Raw genomic sequence first — 20,172 nt, forward strand, 5'->3', positions numbered from 1 at the left:
AAATACTAGACTTCATCAAGATCCTAACAAAATTGGAATCACCCCATTTGGATCTACCAATTTGGAGATACACATTTTACAAAATAGCACAAAAACTAGGACATTTGAACTATCCTACTGCTAAATGGTCACTGACGCGTGGGACCCGCGTGTCAGACTACGCCACCGGTCAATGAAAGGAAACAGGGACGGCGCTTGCAATGGCGCGGTAGCGATGAAGCTCGCCAATGGCGGCTTCTCCGGCGACACCGAGGGTACCTCCGTGACTGCCATGACCTCCCGCGTTGATTGGTGCCCTAATCACGCTTGCTACCATCCTCTAAGTACTCCAACCATGGAGCTCGGCGGCTCGACCATGGCGCACGGCGACGCGTGGCCACGTTCTGGCCTGACCGGACAGATGGAGCAGACTACATCATCGCACGAACAACGGCGAATGACGGTGGAGCTAAGACGGAGACTAGGGAAGGACGAGAGGGATCCTAGCTATCTCGACCGCGGCGGCCTCGAACTTCGGCGAGGTCACGCTCATGGTGGTGGCGGTGGAAGTGGCAAATGTGACCTCACCTCGACTCAATAGGCTCAGCTAAGAGGTGGAGGAGGTAGAGGAGGACACGGCGGAGCTTTGGGCTAGCTGGAGGCGTCGATTTTGCTGCGACAAGTGAGCTAGGTGATGGCGGCTTGCTCAGCAGCAATGGCGGAGCGGTGCTGCGCTGCTGTTTCGGTGCTGCGGTGAGCGAGTGGAGGCGAAAGAGAGTGAATGCGAGCGCTAGGGAACCATGAGCGGATGCTGGGGCCTATGTTGGCATGCAGTAGCCCAATGTGGCCAGCACGGTCAGATGGCCGGCGACGCACGGCCATCGAGTTCTGAAACCTGTCGAACACTGTAGCTTCGTTTCAGTGAAACCGACCGAGCCTGACAGCAAGAATTGACAGCGCTTGATCTCCTAAACCGTGAAGAATCAATGAAAACAATATACATGAAAGTTGTAGCCCTACATACCATCTTCAATTCCTATTAAAGGACCAAGACCTAATTCTCAAAGGATCATGAGAAAAATCATGCCAAAGTTGAGTACACGAAACTGAAATTGCAATCCATACTTAGAAAATTTTCTAAGTGTTGAATCAGCCCTCAACACTGACTTGTGGGACCTTTTTGAGCATGTTCTGCACATTTTCATGAGTTGGTCATAAAATAACTTTTGTTCCTTAGATAATTTGCTACAACTTTGCTTTAGGTTGCTCAAACATGCAAACACTCTAAGCTACACTTTTTAAATAGTCAAACTCAGGAGCTCTAGGGGTCCATAATGGTCAAACCATGACTTGGGAACCTAATTAGGACAAAGTGATCAACATGAACATTGTTCCTAATGACTTTCTAAGTATAACTAAGTTTCTTAAGAGAATAATTAGCCACACCACACATTGGTCACACCAAAATCAAGTATCACAAGCATTGAAACAAGGAAGAACAAGTGAAATGTTGCCTTTGTTTCAAAGTCATGTTTCACATGTTTCATGATTTTGTTGCATAGTACTAACTAACCATGTTTCACTAAAGTGAGTTGCACATGTTGCACTTGAGTGTTGCACACTATTCATTTCATAAAACAAGCACACATGAAATATAACAATATGTTGCAATGTTTCGAAAACATGTTTCATGTAATATAAGCTCATGAATGGATGAATGATGCTCATGTCCATGAAATGCAAGTGCAAGTGTGGAAGCCAAACACCTAGGGTGTTACACCAAATACCTGTTGTCATCAAACAGATAAGCATGAACTGCTGGCCAAAGTCAGAGAAGGCAAGGTCAATCGTAGCAGCCTTGAGGACATTCCTAGATCAGCCGAAGAAGATAAGCAACAAATTGCAAAAGCTTATGCTATTTGGCTAGAAGTACTGAATGCAATCTAGGATGTTCTAGCTTTGTAATCTATATGTTAACACGTGCCTTGTGTAGGATCAATCATACTCTCCATCACCTAATTGTACTTCTTGTTTTGGCTAAAGAGCCAATTTGAAACAGCCTATCCTAGACTTCTTATTCGAATTCAATTAAGTCTGAAAACATGGCCTTCATTAAGCGAACCCCCTGATCTTTTTGTCCTTAATCACCCAGCACTGTATTTTCTTTGGCATTGGCAACGTGGTGCTTCGCCTTCTACTAATTGCGGTTGCCTTTTGCTCGTCCTAAGGCGTCCGCCTCTTCGCTTCGTGTCTTCAAATACTGGCTGAGGGTTTCGACCTCGAGCACATCCACATTTGCAACCATTCATATTCCTCTACATTTCTCTACCCTCATAGAACACTATAGCAGGCGTCCTCCCTTCTCATAGATCCAATCAACTCCATGGTCGGTGAGGAGAACCGCGGCAAGCGTGCGGTGGAGGAGATCCTAGAGGAGAACATGCCGATGAACCAGCGCCTTCGACGCATGAGGGAAGATTGACATCATCTGTTCATGATGATGATCTCTTCTGATTCACCTATAGGTTCATCATGAATCACAGCCTTCGTCCTCTTCCCAGGGCTAGTGAGCCCTCTGAAGCTGCATCTTCCACGCCGGCCTCATCGTCGAACTCCTCTAACTCATACAACGGTGATGACGCCTGGCATTTTCTTTGAGAGTGGAGGGCGGCTTAGAACCACTATTCTAAGGTGACTTGGGAGAATGGTTAGCTTGAGATCCACCTTGGGGTCTCTCAGGCTGCCCTTCATGCAGCCGAGGAGGAGGCCAGTGCCATTCAAGCGCAGCTGGTCGACTCTGACGCCGCGATGGCCAGGTAAGATGAGTTCCATGAATGCTTCCATTCTGATTTCCACTGTCTTTATCTTGATAGTCCTTATGTTCCTATGATTGTTAGCCCTGACAATGCAGTTGGAGTCTCTCCAACTAGCGACGAACACGGCCATGGATGCAGTCAATGCCCGGGGCTCTCTTATCAATGTTCGCCTGAATGACGTTCTGACCCGTGTTTAGGAGATCGCCCTCTATGGTGTTTGTCATGGTGCGGCGATGGCACTAACCATGATGCAAGTCTAGACTAGGTATGAGCTCCATGCCATGGAGACTGGTTTCCTAATGGGCGACAGCCCCGAGGAGCATGAGGATTTGCTTGAGGAATTTGTCATCGCGGCGGAGGCCATTGTGGACATCACATCTGCTCAAGATGTGGTGAACAAGGTCTTCAATTAGCTTATACTTAGGGTAAACTGATGAACAAAGACTCCTCTTCCATGAACGTATCTTAGTGTAATGGCCCTGTATGTGTCATGAACATTTTTGTTCTTTTTGTTTTTTTTGCTCTGGAAGCGATACATATCGTATTGGCTTTTATGTCTTTGAATTTTTTTCATTTTTTGAACTAGAGACAATACCTTTCTGGAACCGGCAACTTAGAGCCAATGACTAAACGAATCAGCTATCAAGTGTTGATCAAATGCTTGGATAACATATTTTGCCATAGAACTTATCATACCAAAGGTTAAACGATTGATCAACCTAGGTCAAGCATCCCATTAAGCGAAATAGAACCTCCTTTAATAGATCTATTATTTATGATTTGACGTAGCGTTCACATACGTCGGCCGAAGCCCATTTCTAGGACCAATGCTTATTCTTCCTTAATCCAATGGCTAACGTGAATCCATGACCATTCACTAAAACAAACTCTCAAAGCCAATCGCTTGCATTAGCTGTTGGCTTTCATTGCTAACTTTAATGAAGCCTCCTTCCCATAACTTGCCAAAAAAGCACACGAAGTCTCCTAGTTCCTAGAAGACTAGATCGACTGTTGTGATGCTCATAGACTCATCAGCACGAACCAGTTCAACATCATCTCCATGCCATTGAATCAAACACTAATGCATGGTCGATGGCCGATAACTTGACCTTAATCTAGTTTGAGCAGTGTAGGTCGACCGGATCAATGCAGTCTTACTTGAACTAGACAAGAATTGATAACTAACTTATACCAGAGTCGCAGTGGAGGTCGACCGGATCGATGCAGCCCTACTTGCTGAAGAACTCACTGAGATCTACTCTACTCCTACTCCTAAGGGGTGGCCGAAGCTGAAAAAGTAAGTAACTTGTATTGAATTGATTGTGTGTTCTACAATAGCCTGGGTTTGATATTTATACCCGGAGCTTAAACATGAATCCTATTCGAGTACGACTCGGTACAATCTTTGGTATGAAGCAAATATTCCTATTTTAAGATAACTTGGACCCTAATCTTTCCCCTTTTGTAGAGTCCAACATGTATCTCCCCGACGCTAATCATATCTCATCATCGTTATCTACTAATGTCATTCAAAGAGAACCGATCCTAGTGTCCCATTCGAACTGGCTGATATCAACCCTTACGCAATCGACTCCTTGATTGGCACAATCTTGGAAGCCTATGAGTTCCCGCGCTCTTCTCCCAAATTTTGGTGTAAATAGGTCCACAAGCTGTCAGGTCCCACAGGCCAGATGGAGATGGAGAAGGATCCTATAGGTACACATGACACGCAAGCCATTAGGTACACATGACACACAGGCCAGATGGAGGTCGACCGGATCGATGTAGCGGTATGAACAGAGGTATAAGCCATGATGGTACTTACTGACAAGCAGTGGAGGTCGACCAGATCGATGCAGCCAGTACTTGCTGAAGAACTCACCAAGATCTACTCTACTCCTACTCTAAAGGGGTGGCCGGAGCCAAAAAAGTAAGTAACTTGTATTGGATTGATTGTGTGTTCTACAATAGCCGGGGCTTGATATTTATACCCGGAGCTTAAACATGAATCCTACTCGAGTACGACTCGGTACAATCTTTGGTATGAAGAAAACATTCCTATTTTAAGATAACTTGGACCCTAATCTTTCCCCTTTGTAGAGTCCAACATGTATCTCCCTGATGCCAATCATATCTCATCATTGTTATCTGCTGATGTCATTCAAAGAGAACCGATCCCAGTGTCGCATCCGAACCGGCTGATATCAACCCTTATGCAATCGACTCCTTGATTGGCACAATCTTGGAAGCCTGTGAGTTCCTGCGCTCTTCTCCCAAATTTTAGTGTAAACAGGTCCACAAGCTGTCGGTTCCCATAGGCCATATGGAGATAGAGAAGGGTCCTATAGGTACACATGACACGCAAGCCGTCGGGTCCCACAGGTTGAATGGAGAAGGGTCCACAAGCACAAGTGATACACAAGCCATCGGGTCCCATAGGTCAGATGAAGATGGAGAAAGGCCCCATAGGTACACATGACACATAAGCCATCGGGTCCCACAGGTCAGATGGAGAAGGGTCCCATAGGTACACGTCGCATGGAGAAAGGATCGAGCAGAGACTTTTATGATGAATTGCAAGCATCACAGATGAGTAACTGTAGGTCCCATAGGTACATGTCGGATGGAAAAAGTATTGTGTGGAGATCTATGATGAATCGCCATCATTATAGATCAAATATTGTTTGTCATAGATGTGAAGCCCCTATTCATCATAGTATTAATGAAGATCATCACAGACGAGTCACGTGAGTGATCTGTGACAAAACCATGTGCTCTTCTATGATGTTTCTTGTGATGATATCTGATTTCATCATAGATACGGAGGGTTTGAGGATCATCACCACTGATATATGACAAAACTAGAAATATTCATCATAAAAAGCGATTTTCTATGATAGTTTTTGAATCGTCATTAAGATTTTTGTCATAGAAGTGGATATTTCTAGTAGTGGTAGAAGAAGGGAGATTGGTCAGGCTACCTTGATCGAAAGAGTGTCGGTGACTTTCCTACCTGATTGGGGGAGAACCTCTAAGCAACAATAGATGAGCCCAAATGTTTTTGAATCTCCTTATAACCCTCACAGATCCCATTGGGTGTGAGATGGTGCACATGGTGTCGTAGTAGTGAAGGAGGTTGAGGACAAACCAATGTGTTGGGACATTAACCCTTGTCAGAAGAAGTTGATGAAGACCATGATCTCACTAGAGTTAGGGGCCAGCATGTCTTGGCCCAAGGCGCACTGATACCCCCAAGAGCTTCTCGGTGCCAAAAAACCCTCCTCAATGAGGGCCTCAATGTCCATTGCGGCGACGGTAAACACATCCCACAAAGAAACCAGGGCAAAACCCTTGTCACTCTTATCGCCTTTGCTGTCGTTATCACCAATATTGTCCTCTATGGTTGAATTAACTTTCTTAGCTTTCTTTGGCTAGATTTTTCTCAGCGCCAATGCGATGGAGAATGGAGAAGAACAAGAATGGGATCTAGAAATGGTGGCGACCGCTAGGTCAAAGTTGAAGAGGAGTGAATACAACTGCTATTGATGATGGTGGTGAGAAGACAAACCATCTCCACCCTTGACTACTTATAAAGAGACTAGGGAGACTAAACCTACAGTGGAATCAAGCCTATTGGCCTAGAAACCTATCGGCAAAATTGGGTGAGCCAATACTTGGACCGTAAGCCTAGTCCTATTCGATTGGTGTGATAGGTGGATCCAACACTAGGACCAATAAGCTAACTCAATCATTGTAGAGTGAGGGGAATTTAGGAGGGCCATCAATCTAGCTCTAAAACCTCTAGCACCCGAGTGCCACGTAAATCTCCCAAATAAACCTAACGAGCTTGAAGTACATAATCTCGGAGGACGCATGCCCTGTGGGTGTTGATGATAGATAACTAACATTATAAACCGTCAATGTAACATGTATAAGGGCAAGAATACAATCACCAACAAAGGTTTTGCTGAATCTATGTTTACAGTAGGGTTTATTCATAAAACCATCAAGGTGGACCTATATGTCAGAATTAATTATGCTTATTCAGTGGCATAAACAGCACTAGAAGGATCTAGAAGACACCAGAAGACACCACACCATGGCAGAGGGCAAGAGGCCGCTAGGTGGGACTAGCTAATCCCACCTACAGATCGGTCGGCCCCTAGGCCCACCGCTCAGTCTCCCATTGCTACGTTGGTTCTCCACCACCTTCTAGGTTGCATCTACACCATCCATTCAAGTCAGTTTAATTCGAGGGCTCAGGATTGACTGCTTCGGCCTATATATACTAGCCCTTGCCACCCCCTGAAGCATCAAACCCTGATCAAGTCATTTCAGAAGATAGAAACCCTAATCATCCTCTAAGCTCTACCATATTCTAGGGCATAGCTAGCTAGGCTAGGTCTAGAGGGAGGCAAGCTTTGCTTGGATTCTTGATCGTGTCAAGAGCGTGGCTTGGTATAGCTTTTGTACCCCCTCTCTTTTGTAACTCTCATTACCTTTATAATTGCTACAATTGTTATGACATGGTTCCTCATATCATTTCATATTCCTAGTTATAATGTTCATCATCTACCTTGATTATATGCATACTATAGTTAGATTATCATTATGTTCAAGCATAAGTTCGTATAGTGCTCGCTCCATGGATCCAGGGGTGAGTGGTCGACATTGTGTAAGCATGGTGCTTATACGTTGTTTACCTATGGATGCACCCTATATTCTGGACCATGTGGTAGATCATGGATGTGACATTCCCATTGAGTCCTTTGTAGTCTACTCCCCGAATATAGGACAAGTAGGATCAAGTTACGAAGAAAGATAAGCTCTATTCTTAATCTTCCTTAGTAATATCCCGATATGAAGTTGATCTTAACCATGATTACTAAGCGTAATTGCACTAATCAACATATGCTTGACTTGTAATTCAGAATGACTTAGGAATTATTCCTCCAATATTCTACTTAGCCATGCTAATGCCATAGAAAGGAGTACTCTAGATGATCAATGATTAGTTATTATTTACCATTCACATATATTTATCTCTTGACTTACCCCTGTTATGAGTAGAAGTTGGTTATGGTTAATCTCTCCATTGTACATATGAGTTATCCACATATTCCAACTACCCATCCTTCCCTATGGTAAAAATATAAATAACGATACCTAGAATACTCTTGGGTGAAGTGCTACAATGGTATATTATCTATGCGCTTGCAGATTCCTTTTATTTATATATATTATTTCTAGTCACATGAAATACTAAAGTACTTCTTAGTGTCTTTCTAGAAGTGGCACTAGGTAGTACCAACAAGCATTTCTGGCATCATTGCTAGGGATGACAACTTAGTAAAAGTGATGCTAAGGAATGTCAATAACATTAGGTGGATACTAAAACAAGTGACAAGTTAATAAATACCAACAAGCATTTTTGGCGCCATTGTCAGGGAAGGTAGCTAGGCAAGAAGGAAATATTGATAAAATTGTACTTACTGATGTGATCAAGACAAACCATTAACCTTTGCTCAAAGAGGCTTACCCTTGTTTTGTCTACTTTATATCTTATGCAGGGTAATGTATGACCAATTTTGACCTTTTGACAAACTAACTACAAGCTTTGGAATAGTTATGGTAAACAAAAGCATCCACAACCATCCTCTCGAGGATGTGATAAAACATGAGCATAGGATGGTTGCAACTTTCGTAGGTGCAGTTGGTAGAAGGATAGACTGACTCTAGAGATTTCTCATGGAAGCATAGATCTTGTGGATCTTCTAGAATATAGCTTTGATGCTCGTCCACAAGATCCTCCTTTTTGGACTCCAAATTTGATCTTTCAAGAATGTCCATAGACTAAACATATTCATTGATCATCATGTGTCTGGCATTCTATGAGTGGATTCCCATCCTTGTCCTCCATTAGGATTGTGATTTTCACCTTAGATGATTTGTGCTCCCATTTGGTGTCAACCAAAAGGGGTGAAGTGCCTCCTTGGTTTGAATTATCAACAAAGAAACAAGGATGGACATCGGGGAGATCAAAGTCTGAGGTGGAAAATGATGCTGATTCAAGGGGCTCCTAGGCAACCAAATCTTGAGATGAACAAAGAAGATGATGATTTGGTGTCAAGGATGCCAAAGATCTCTATTGGATTGGATGATTGAAGGTGTTCCCAACATCGGGAGAGAGATCCAACTCGAATTCAAAAGGAAACTCCAAAGGATGAATTTCTTCTTCCTTTGGTGTCCCTAGGAATGGTTTAGGAATTGGGTCGACAGCCAAAGTTTTAGATGGAATTGGCAATGAATTAGCTGTTGAAACTTCTTCTTGTGTTGGGATTGGATTGTCCTTTTCTTCAGGGGAGTCATGATGGCCATTGGTGTAGGGAGAGTTTTCAAGGATTGTATCAAGGAAAGCTCTCCCCTCACTAATAGGAAGATGTAAGAAGGCTCCTCCTGAAGCGATGTCAAGGAATTGTGCAGATTTCTCACTAAGACCTAAATAGAAGTATTGCAAAAGTATAGGTTCGGTTATAGCAAGATTAGGGCCAGATAAATAAAGATCTATCAAATGGGCCCATGAAGCACCTAGGGATTCTTTCTCCCTTTGCTTGAAGCTTAGGACCTTTCTTCAAAGATGAACCACTCAGGCGATGGGAAAGAACGTTAAGCAAAACTTGGCTTGAAGAACTTCCCACTCTCCTTGTGCACTCTCTACGGTTCGAGTATACCATTATTTGGCTAATCCCGTCAAAGAGAACGGAAATAACTTCCACTTGAGGGTTTCAGGTGACATGCCCAAAATGTAAAGGCATGAACACACCTACTCAAACTCTCATAGATGGGCATATGGGTTGTCATCTTTTTCCCTAGAAAAAGATTGTTCTTGAACTTTAGTTATGAAACAAGGGTGAATTTCGTAACTATTGGTGAGGATAGGTTTTGATGATGGAGGCAGCTCCAAACTAGCGCTCTTTGGAGTAGCGAATTGAATGATAGGAATGTGATCCATGGTATGAAACATAAAGGATAAAAGATACTTGGATAACTTGGTTCTAAACTAGAACAGATACCGTTCCCCGACAATGATGCTAGAAAGCTTGTTGACACTAGATATGGCAAACAGATAAATCCGCAAGCGCACGGATGTTAATGTAGCTTTCACCTAGGAGTGTTCCAAGGTATTGTATTTCCACAGGGAGCGCAAAGTGAACTAGACTAAGAACTAAGTTTATCCAAGGATAGAACAAGGGTAAAATAATAGGTAGAGAGGATATATGTGGTTTCTCTGAACTAAGGCAAGACTAAGGAATACTATATCATGGTTGTTTAGTTTGGGGCACAACCCACCTAGCAACTAGGAGGGATAACTAGACAAGGTCTGCCATGAGCCCTATGATTTAATAACTAGACCTATCGTGGTGGAATACCAAGGATGGACAAGGCTGTCACCACCTGCCACCTACTACAATCTATATAGAGGCCTAGCCATAAACACAAGCAAGCTATAGCCTAAGCACCACACTTAATGTATATTCTCACTACTCTAATCCTATACACGATGAAATGAGACTAGAGCACTCTAACCAAGCAGTGAAACCAGTAAACACAATAATATAAATAATACTTAAGTAATGCAAAAGAGCAGAGTTACCACACAGAAGATGCCGGACTTCACTCAAAGAAGAGCTTCATCCACCAAAGCACAAGTGGAGAGGATGTCGACAACCCTGGTGCTTCTCCAAGCTTCTCCTCACTCTCTCCCTATCTTCTACTTCTAACTAGTTGAGCTACAGTGCTTTGCCTAGCTACTGCTCTCACTTGGAGTGATGGAATGAGATGGTGATTTTTCAAATGAGGGAGAGGGGCCCTATTTATACCTTGAGGTGGAGTAGGGGCTACTCCAGCGCTACGCCAGTGATCCACGTGATCATCCTTCTCCACCCTTGGATGTAACCAAACTTGAACTGCCACAAATGGATGCACCACATTGCTCCCAAGTGTGTTTCCTTGCATGTGTTTGAAGAAGAGGCGTTGGAGTGAAAGTGGGACGCCAGTGCGGTGTGGTAGGGGCACCAGCCTACCCTTGATTTTAGCACCTTTTGATCATAGGGCCTTGGTTGGCTCCCAAAGGTGGTTGTGAAGTTGGCACATCTCGAAATTTGGTAGGTAAAGTGGTTTGGAGGTCGGTTGAAGGGCTCCAAGTCCATGATAGTGGACCCACGGATCCAAGACCACTCCATCATGACCATTGATGCAAACCAACTTAAATCAACGCATGGGAGAGCTTGTGGAGCAGCTCCCATGTATCAATGACATGGCCAGTGCCAAGGTGGCACTTGGGGGGCTAGGCGGCGCCCTTGTGGGGCCAGCCAGTGGCCCCTAAGGCCTCCAGCCATGTTCACTTGCCTCCTATGTGTGTATTTGTCACTATTTTGGCCAAAATTCCTACATATAAATATATTTCCATGTACAAGTGGAACTAGGTGATTTATAAAGAAAATCCTACACATGTGATGATGGTTTTCCTAACTTTATCTTGCTTTTGGGTGAAATGTTTATGGTAAAAATAGCTGTTAGTGACCGTCAACAATACTACTGCATACAACCATGAGAGTGAAGGTCGATTAGATTACTCCTTGCCTGAAAAGAAGGGTGATTCAGAAGACCTGTCATCCCCATCGCCATTGGACCTCACATCTTCCAAGAAGCTATTTGTGACTTCAGAGCAAGTGTCAACATTATGCCTAAGGTAATGTATGATAAAATTAATGGATATACTTTGTTGTACACAAATTTGCTTTTGTAGCTTGTAGATCAGTCACTCTGCTACCCCAAAGGAGTTCTTGAAGATGCCATTGTTCGGGTGGGACAATCATGTGTTCTCAGTAGACTTTGTGATTTTGGAAACAGGTGGAGATGAAAGGGCACCCATTATCCTTGGGACGACCTTTCCTGAGCACCACAAAAGCCATCATCTACTTCGATAGTGCCAAGATCTTCTTCACAATCTAGGATAAAAAGTAGAAGTTTTCTTTCAAGAATCATATCTTGCAATCTCCTGGACATCCACAAACATCGCACCTGCCCAAAGAGACAACACTGAACAAGAAGAAAAATAATCGGAGAAGGAAGAACAAGGCCAGTCAGTCACAAGAAGAGTAAGTTAACATGATCAACACACTCCGATCAGAGTACGACCACCTCCTCGCCTCACCATATCTGACCAAGAAGGACAATCCAGGCGTATCTACGATCAAGGTACCATTGGACAAATAATCTTCCACAAAACCTTATGTGGCATTAGATCAGGTGTCAATATAATGTCCAAGGTAATGTATGAATACTTATTCAGTGATGAACCTTTGTTCCCTACATACATGCAATTGCAGATGCCAGACCAATCAATCCGATTTCCAGAAGGAATAGCGAAAGATGTCATAGTGAGAATACATGATCACTATGCCCCTACCGACTTCATGGTTCTGGACCTGGGAGAAGAAGAAGACAATACACCCATCATCCTTGGAAGATCGTTCCTCAATGCAACCAACGTGATCATCTACGTTGGATCTGGACAAGTCTACTTCCAATTCCCTAGAGAAAAGGTACACTGCTATTTCAATAGTTATACCACTTATGAACAACTAAAGAAGACCTACTCTAGGAGGAGACGTCGATCATCCTGACACCAAGGGAATCAACCCCCAAAGAATGAATGGGAGGAAGATGAGGAACCTGCGAAAGATGAACTTACTCCACCTAAGATGAATCCACAAACCAAGCAAAGTATGGAAGGAAAAGGTAACAACTCACCTATTGCGCCACCGCATGCTCAAGTAGTGTGTGAATCTTATGATGGGCCCGATGATCCTCAGGTGTCATAGGCCTTAGAAGCCCCTAGAGTAAGGCCACAGTAATAGCGATGTTCTGGCTTGCCCTGGTGAAGTGTGGGAGGGCTTCATCATCCTCGATGATCCTCCAGTTCATGTCATAGGCCACAGCATGCGCACATCCACCGTCTCCATGGCGCTCGATCTCTTGTTCGAGCTTTGTGTGTTCCTGCTTGAGCTGGAGTCATGCTTCCTCGAGCTCTTGGTGCCAAGCCTTCAGCTGCTCTACCCACAGGCGAGGTGGGGCCCCTTCATCCCCCTCGACCTCGTTACCGAGGTCGTTCGTTGGGGTAGCCTCTCCCTCGTGGATGCTTTTGATGTATCCCTCGGCGATACCATCCATGAAACATTCACGAGAAGGGTGATGGCTCCCCCTGCTAAAGTCAGAGTTGCAAGGCGACCCTGATTCTCCCACAAGGAGGTCGTGGAAAGATTCTGTGACATATTCGGTCATCCCCATGAACTCATCAGTTCATGGGGGATGGAGGCGTGCGTTGCACCACAAGGTGGCCAACGGTCTCGGCGGCGTTGCGGAGACCGAATGGGAGCACTGTCGGGGCACTCTGGATGAGGTATTCTGGGGAGAGCGGCTCTCCTTCGGTAAGCTATATCATGACACTTGATGAACGAGAAGGTGAGGTGGCGTAGGTCCTCCTAGAATGGTCGGGGTCCCAAGAAGGCACCGAGCTAGTGCTCTAGCCTCCCATAATCAAAGCTAAGGAGCTGGTTGCTCCTAGGGGTGTAGGCCTCTGGTGCGTGCAGCTATAGCTCCTCAAGCGCCTCGACGATCGCGTTGAGGCCAGCAGAGTGGAGAGGTTGGACGGCGATGGGAGCCTGCACCAACTCTCCCCCCATCGTGACGAAGAAGTCCAGGTTCCTAAAGCGCATGTGCATGCTTGGGACCTAGCTAACGCCATGACTAGCCATCTGAGGCTGATGTAGACATCAAGACGCACAAAAAGCCCCTACCTGGCGTGCCAAGCTATCGTTGTTTTTGGACCACTGACGAGTAAATTTGTATTTGCGCGTCTGGCTCGGATGGTGTGCTCAGAGGACACAAGGGTTTATACTAGTTTGGGTGAAACATCCCTATGTCTAGTTTGCTGCTCCTCATGTTACCGACACTTGATTTGTAGTAGGGGTTACAAAACAGGTGAGAGAGGGAAGGATCCCAAGTCTCTGGTGAAAGGATTGAACGGGTGCTGAGAGCTAGATCGCTACTCCACAGTGTGCTCGTGTCATGCTCTTGTGTTTTTATCTCATGGTTTGGTCTTGTGTGGATCTAGATCCATCCCCTTCATGGGGTGCCCTACTTTCCTTTTTATAGGTCAAGGGAAAGCGTGGGTTATAGTGGAGGAAAAGGAGAAGAACAATAGAGAGGAAGGCTTCCAGGATCGCCTGATCCTTCTTATCCTTCATGCGGGTCCCGCTGATCCTATAGATGTCAATAGGGATGGAATCCATGTCATGGCCCTGTCCATCACTGGCGCCATGCGTAGGCATCATCTGCTGGTCATGGCATTCCATCCCATCCTAGTGGAGATCGTTGTGAACTAATGCGCCTATCAACATTCGTATGAGGGTTAGGTAGAACAACACCGATATGCCCGACGTTGTTCTTGATGTGAATCATCAGGTATGGCCCATCATGGCCTTGGGTTACATCAAGTCATGCCCGTCTCTTCCTTGGTGTCAGAGTTTTGACCTAGACCCATACGCCTGGACCTAGAGTGGTTGACGGCAATATAGGTCCCCGTTGGGTGAGACGGAGCCCATGACCCTTAGGGGTTGGGCGAGATGAAGCATGCACCCAAGGGTCAGTCAAGACAGAGCCCGCGGCGTTGGGTGAGACCCCCATGGCCTCGGGGCTGGGTGAGATAGAGCCTATGACCCTTGAGGGTCGAACAAGACGAAGCACGCACCCAAGGGTCGAGCGAGATGGAGCCTGTGGCCTTGGGCAAGATTCTCGCAACCTCGGGGTTAGGCGAGATGGAAACTGCGTCCTTGGGGTTAGGCGAGATGGAGCCCGTACCCAAGGGGTCAGGCGAGACATGTTAATATGTTTTTCTCTATCCGAGGAAGTTAGCGTGGGCGCTAACTCCCTTGCTTTGGGTATCCCTAATATTGATACCCAACACCGCACTTATACAAATGCCTGATAATCATCCTATACATCCACCAAATACTATATGTTGTAATTAAGTCCTACGAGTACGCAATGTACTCACGGTGCTGCCATTAAGTTGTTTTGCAGGTGTAGGATAGTGGTGGCCATCTCACCCCATCATTGGTGGCAAAGTGGGTGAATGGCAAGAGCCATCCAGATTATGGTGGTGACGCCCATGGGCAAGGTGACCACTAGTTATTAGCTAAATGAGTGATCCATAGCATAGCGGCGTTGGTAAGAGAGTCGTTTGGTTCACACTACATTTAGTCTTACATTGTATAATTGATTTATTATATGCAACAAGACTTGTAATATATGTTTCCGCTGAATTATTATGTGCTCCGATGATGGGATGTAATCTTGATTTGTGGAGGCTATTGTGGTATGATACTCAATCTGATCCTGAAGAGGAGTTGCCAAGTGCGCTCCTGGGGGAGTTGTTGAGGTTGGTTTGCTTAAATTGAGCTGGTCAAGTGGATGACACTCGTTTTAAGTGAATGAACGTGGTGGGTCCCCCACACTCCCATTGCTATGTTAGTTCTCCACCGCCTTCTAGGTTGCATCTATGCCATCCATTCAAGTTGGTTTAATCCGAGGGCTTAGGATTGACACTCCGGCCTATATATACCAGCCTCTGCCACCTCCCTGCGGCATCAAACCCTGATCAAGTCATTTGAGAAGACAGAAACCCTAATAATCCTCAGAGCTCCACCATATTATAGGGCATAGCTAGCTAGGCTAGGTCTAGAGGGAGGCAAGCTTTGCTTGGATTCCTGATCGTGTCAAGAGCATGGCTTGGTATAGCTTTTGTACCCCCTCTCTTTTGTAACTCTCATTACCTTTATGTGTTTGCTACAATTGTTATGACATTGTTCTTCATATCATTCATGTTCCTAGTTATAATGTTCATCGCCTACTTTGATTATATGCTTAGTATAGTTAGATTATCATAATGTTCAAGCATAAGTTCGTATAGCGCTCGCTCCACGGATCTAGGGGTGAGTGGTCAACATTGTGTAAGCATGGTGCTTATACGTTGTTTACCTATGGATGCACCCTATGCTCTGGGATATGTGGTAGATCAGTGGATGTGACACTCCAGTTGAGTCCTCTATAGTCCACTCCCCGAATATAGGACACGTAGGATCTAGTTATAAAGGAAGACAAGCTCTATTCTTAATCTTCCTTAGTAATATCCCATATGTGTAGATATGAAGTTGATCTTAACCATGATTACTAAGTGTAATTGCACTCATCAATGCATGCTTGACTTGTAATTAAGAATGACTTATGAATTATTCCTCTAATATTCTACTTAGCCATGCTAATGCCATAGAAAGGAGTACTCTGAATGATCAATGATTAGTTATTATTTACCATTCATATATATTTATCTCTTGACTTACCCCTGTTATGAGTAGAAGTTGGTTATGGTTAATCTCTCCATCGTACATATGAGTTATCAGTATATTCCAACTGCCCATCCTTCCCTGTGGTAAAAATATAAATAACGATACCTAGAATACTCTCGAGTGAAGTGCTGCAATGTTATATTATCTGTGCGCTTGTAGATTACTTTTATTTATATATATTCTTTCTAGTCACATGAAATACTAAAGTACTTCTTAGTGTCATTCTAGAAGTGGCACTAGGTAGTACCAACAAGCATTTCTAGCATCATCGCTAGGGATGACAACTTAGTAAAAGTGATGTTAAGGAATATCAACAACATTAGGTGGCTACTAAAACAAGTGACAAGTTAATAAATACCAACAGTAGGGAAACCGTAAAACTGACTAATTCAGTTCGACCAAAGCACGAGCTCCTGAATATGGAAAATGAGTTTGATGGCATGCTCCATGCGGGTCTACCAAGTCATGTTTTATACTAAAACATGGACGTCACTTGTTCTACCCAATTGTGACTCGAAGAGTAACATGTGCTACTGCCTTCCGCTGCTCAATGCATTCGTCATTCGCCTTGGTGAGGCCTATACCATGGTCACCCGACTAGATGGGCTACTAAGCCTTAAGGACTACTAAGTCCAACTCCTTCAATCGAGACTATTGTGTTCGTGGCTATGTCCCGAGACCGAACAGACAACTAAGACCCATCGGGTCAGGGTACCCAAAAAATGCAAGAATGCTCGTTTTAGTTGGGAAAAAAGACTCGAACCGAGCCTAGCCTAAGGTAATAAAAATAAAAGTCATAGAAGAAACTCCTTATTGATGAACCATGTTGCATTTTTTATAGGTGTAAAATAACAAAGACTTATCAAACATTACCACATGTACAATAACAAAGACCTATTGAGTATAGGGTTTCCCCATACCCAATTATGACTCAGCCCTACAATGGAGGCCTTTTGCGCTTGCACAAGAGGAACTGGTGAAAAACATATCTAACCAAACCAAACCAAACTTCCACCAGAACACCATCAAGGGTAGAGCCACAGACCTAAAGAATTCTTGTGGGGAGCATCCTCGCAAAACTACCTCTAACATCCCCTAGGAGCAGAGGGAGAAGTTGAGCCACGAGGACCTACATGCACCATCTTCCCTAGTGGATGAGATTTGTGGCGATGCAAGTCGTCAAATAGATACGTAAGGCTACACAGGATGAGATCTATGGCTTCATGATGGTTCCCGACCACAGAACACCATAGACTACCCACTCACTGAGGTCCATCGCAAATACCTTGGTTGCAATATTGCATCGTAAGTCATGGTGGCCCTAGTTGTGCCCGCCATGGTTTCATCCTAGAAGCCACAGCCATGGAGTGCGATTAGTAGCCTAGGGCCACCAATGGCGGTGTTAATCTTTATCTTCACGAAACTTCCACTAACACCTAGGATGAACGGCCATAGGCATGCCTAGGTGCTGATGGAGCCCGATCTTGAAGGCCTACACCGAACGACATCGAAGCCGCCAGGGCACTCTAGACGTCGTAGCAACAGAAGACTACAGCTAAAGGGTTTTTCTCTACTCTATCTAATGCTAAGGGAAGAGGTGGATAGGAGGTGAGTTTGGACGGCTCCCCTAGCCTCATCTTAAATAGCCGCCCTGAAGGAGAGAGTGGAGAAGCCAACAGTTGAGATCTATGACCCGCACGGTCACCCACGCGGGTCACGAGCGTAATAGGAGGAGTAGGAAGACAAGGGCGGTTCAAATTCCCCGGCGCGTTCATCCTTATCTTCAATAGGACTTAATGACGCGCAATACCTGGTAGACCAAGGGCTCCGTGCATGCTCAGGTACTTCGGGGAGTCAGAATCTCTGCGCAAAAGATACCATCACCTGAATACTCTAGGTGCTCTCGGCACCCAAGGACATTTGGTGTCGGATGCCTAAAAGACCTTGGCACCTGAGGAATGCTAATTGGGAGCCCCTGGCACCCGAGGATCATGGAAGATTGAAGTGCTAGAAGGATGAAATCATTCGGGTGGCTTGCCTATTAAGTCCTACAGGGGCTACTATCGGATATGTGGGACTAGGATACTTCACCACCTGTATTCCGTCCCACGCCTGGTTAATGGGCCAAAGACGACAAAGAATGAGGCCCACGTGCGTTGAGTGCATCAGTAGACATGGAGATCAAGTTATCAATCATAGATAGTCGGCATTACCGTATCTATGAGATATGATCGAATAATTCTGTTAGGCGTTTCATGTAACAAACTAGGAAACATATCTATTAGCCAATCGGATCTACTGTAATCCTACCTCTAGACTACATAATTAAGGAGGGGTAGGAGCCCCTAATTAGGATCCCATTCTTTACATTCTAGTGCATAGCTATAATCAGCAACTCCTGTAACCGAGCATACGAATACAGAGAGATCCACTTCAAACTGGACATAGGGTACCACATACATGAACCAGTATAATCCTTGTGCCTTGTGTGCTACCCATATGATTCCCTATACGTGAATACGCTGACTGGTATTGCCAGAGTAAGTACTTTTGGCATGATCTTATTATTTTTTATCCATGTTATGCATTTTCAATGTTTGTTTATCTTACCATCTAGGTTCTAGATGCATAGCTGTGATCCTAGTCGAAGTGACTAGATCTCGTTAAGTGGAAAGATGATATGTTATCATAGTACATCACTCCTGCTCGATTGCGAGAGTACCATATTAGCTGTGAGCGATGGAGTCTTGATGGGTTTGGCAGGAAAGACTAGTTGATCTTGGAGAGAGAGAGAGAGGGAGGGAGGGAGAGAGAGAGAGAGAGAGAGCATAGCCGCTATGGGGTAGACGGTAGGGATGAAAACGGATCGGATACGGACGGATATCACCGATATTATATTTGTTTTCATATTTCTGTCCGGATTCGGATTCGAATACGGATAGTGTCAACTATGTCGGATAGAATACGATTGGATATCGACATCATAAATATGCGATTTGAGTATTCGGATACGGATACGGTATCGGATGTTGGATATCCGGACTCAGATACGGACATATCTCAACCCCTTTAAACGGAATTCGGTTTCGAATACGGTCGAAAAATATCCGTACCGTTTTCATCCCTAGTAGACGGTGATAAAAAAAGTGTGACAGGCTTATTTGTAGACATGAAACTTCAGGATGCTTTAAATAGGTAAGAGTAGTTCAAGTATAGTAGCGCTTTACCGTCTGATACATGCGCATTAGAATAGGTTATGATCTCAGCTTACCAGCAATACCTAATTTGCAATCCCTAGGCTGATACAGACAGTATTGCTTGACACCGTGCGACTCTTAGCCCTTGTGAACAACCCTTTCGCACGAGCAATTGCCAAACAACCATCTACATTCTCAAGAGCTCTTGTAGGCAGAGGGTGCTATATCTTTCTAACATAGCTTGTTCTTCTCCTCTGTTTCCCTGTTATCGATATAGACCTTACAATACTCCTAGAGAAGAAGTGCTACAACATCAGGTTCGCATAACTAATGCCAACACAGTGTCAGGCAAATAAAAGTGTTGAAAATTAAATGAAGTACTTTACATGCACAGCATTAAGATGGACCTTTTTGTTTTATTCTATCGACAATTGAGAGGTTCTCAGAAGACCCAAGATGGTTATATACCAAAATAGAACTGAAAATAGACTATCTAATCTCTTTCCACGGCTTCACAAAGTACTCCCTTTCCTTGCAACTCATAATTTAACCACCTCTAGAGGAATTAAATCTAACAGATCTGTAGTCAGAGCAAAGCCAATTGCTCTTTTGTTTCCATAAATGTTGGAGCCATCTTGATCATGTTCTCGCCCTTGGCTGGCCTGCTTTTGAACCACATGTCTAAGCAAAAGGAGTATATATGAACAT

General features: G+C 44.4%; 1 protein-coding gene across 1 annotated transcript; it reads left to right on the forward strand.

Moving 5' to 3' along the window:
- Positions 1-3,076: 3,076 nt before the first annotated feature.
- On the forward strand, positions 3,077-13,094 carry LOC136491821 (uncharacterized). Its single transcript, XM_066488048.1, has 4 exons — positions 3,077-3,196; positions 12,188-12,403; positions 12,509-12,599; positions 12,745-13,094. The coding sequence occupies exons 1-4, from the start codon at positions 3,077-3,079 to the stop codon at positions 13,092-13,094; spliced, it is 777 nt and encodes a 258-aa protein (XP_066344145.1).
- Positions 13,095-20,172: the final 7,078 nt, after the last annotated feature.

Source organism: Miscanthus floridulus, chromosome 11 (assembly GCF_019320115.1).
Source record: "Miscanthus floridulus cultivar M001 chromosome 11, ASM1932011v1, whole genome shotgun sequence".
NCBI lineage: Eukaryota > Viridiplantae > Streptophyta > Magnoliopsida > Poales > Poaceae > Miscanthus > Miscanthus floridulus.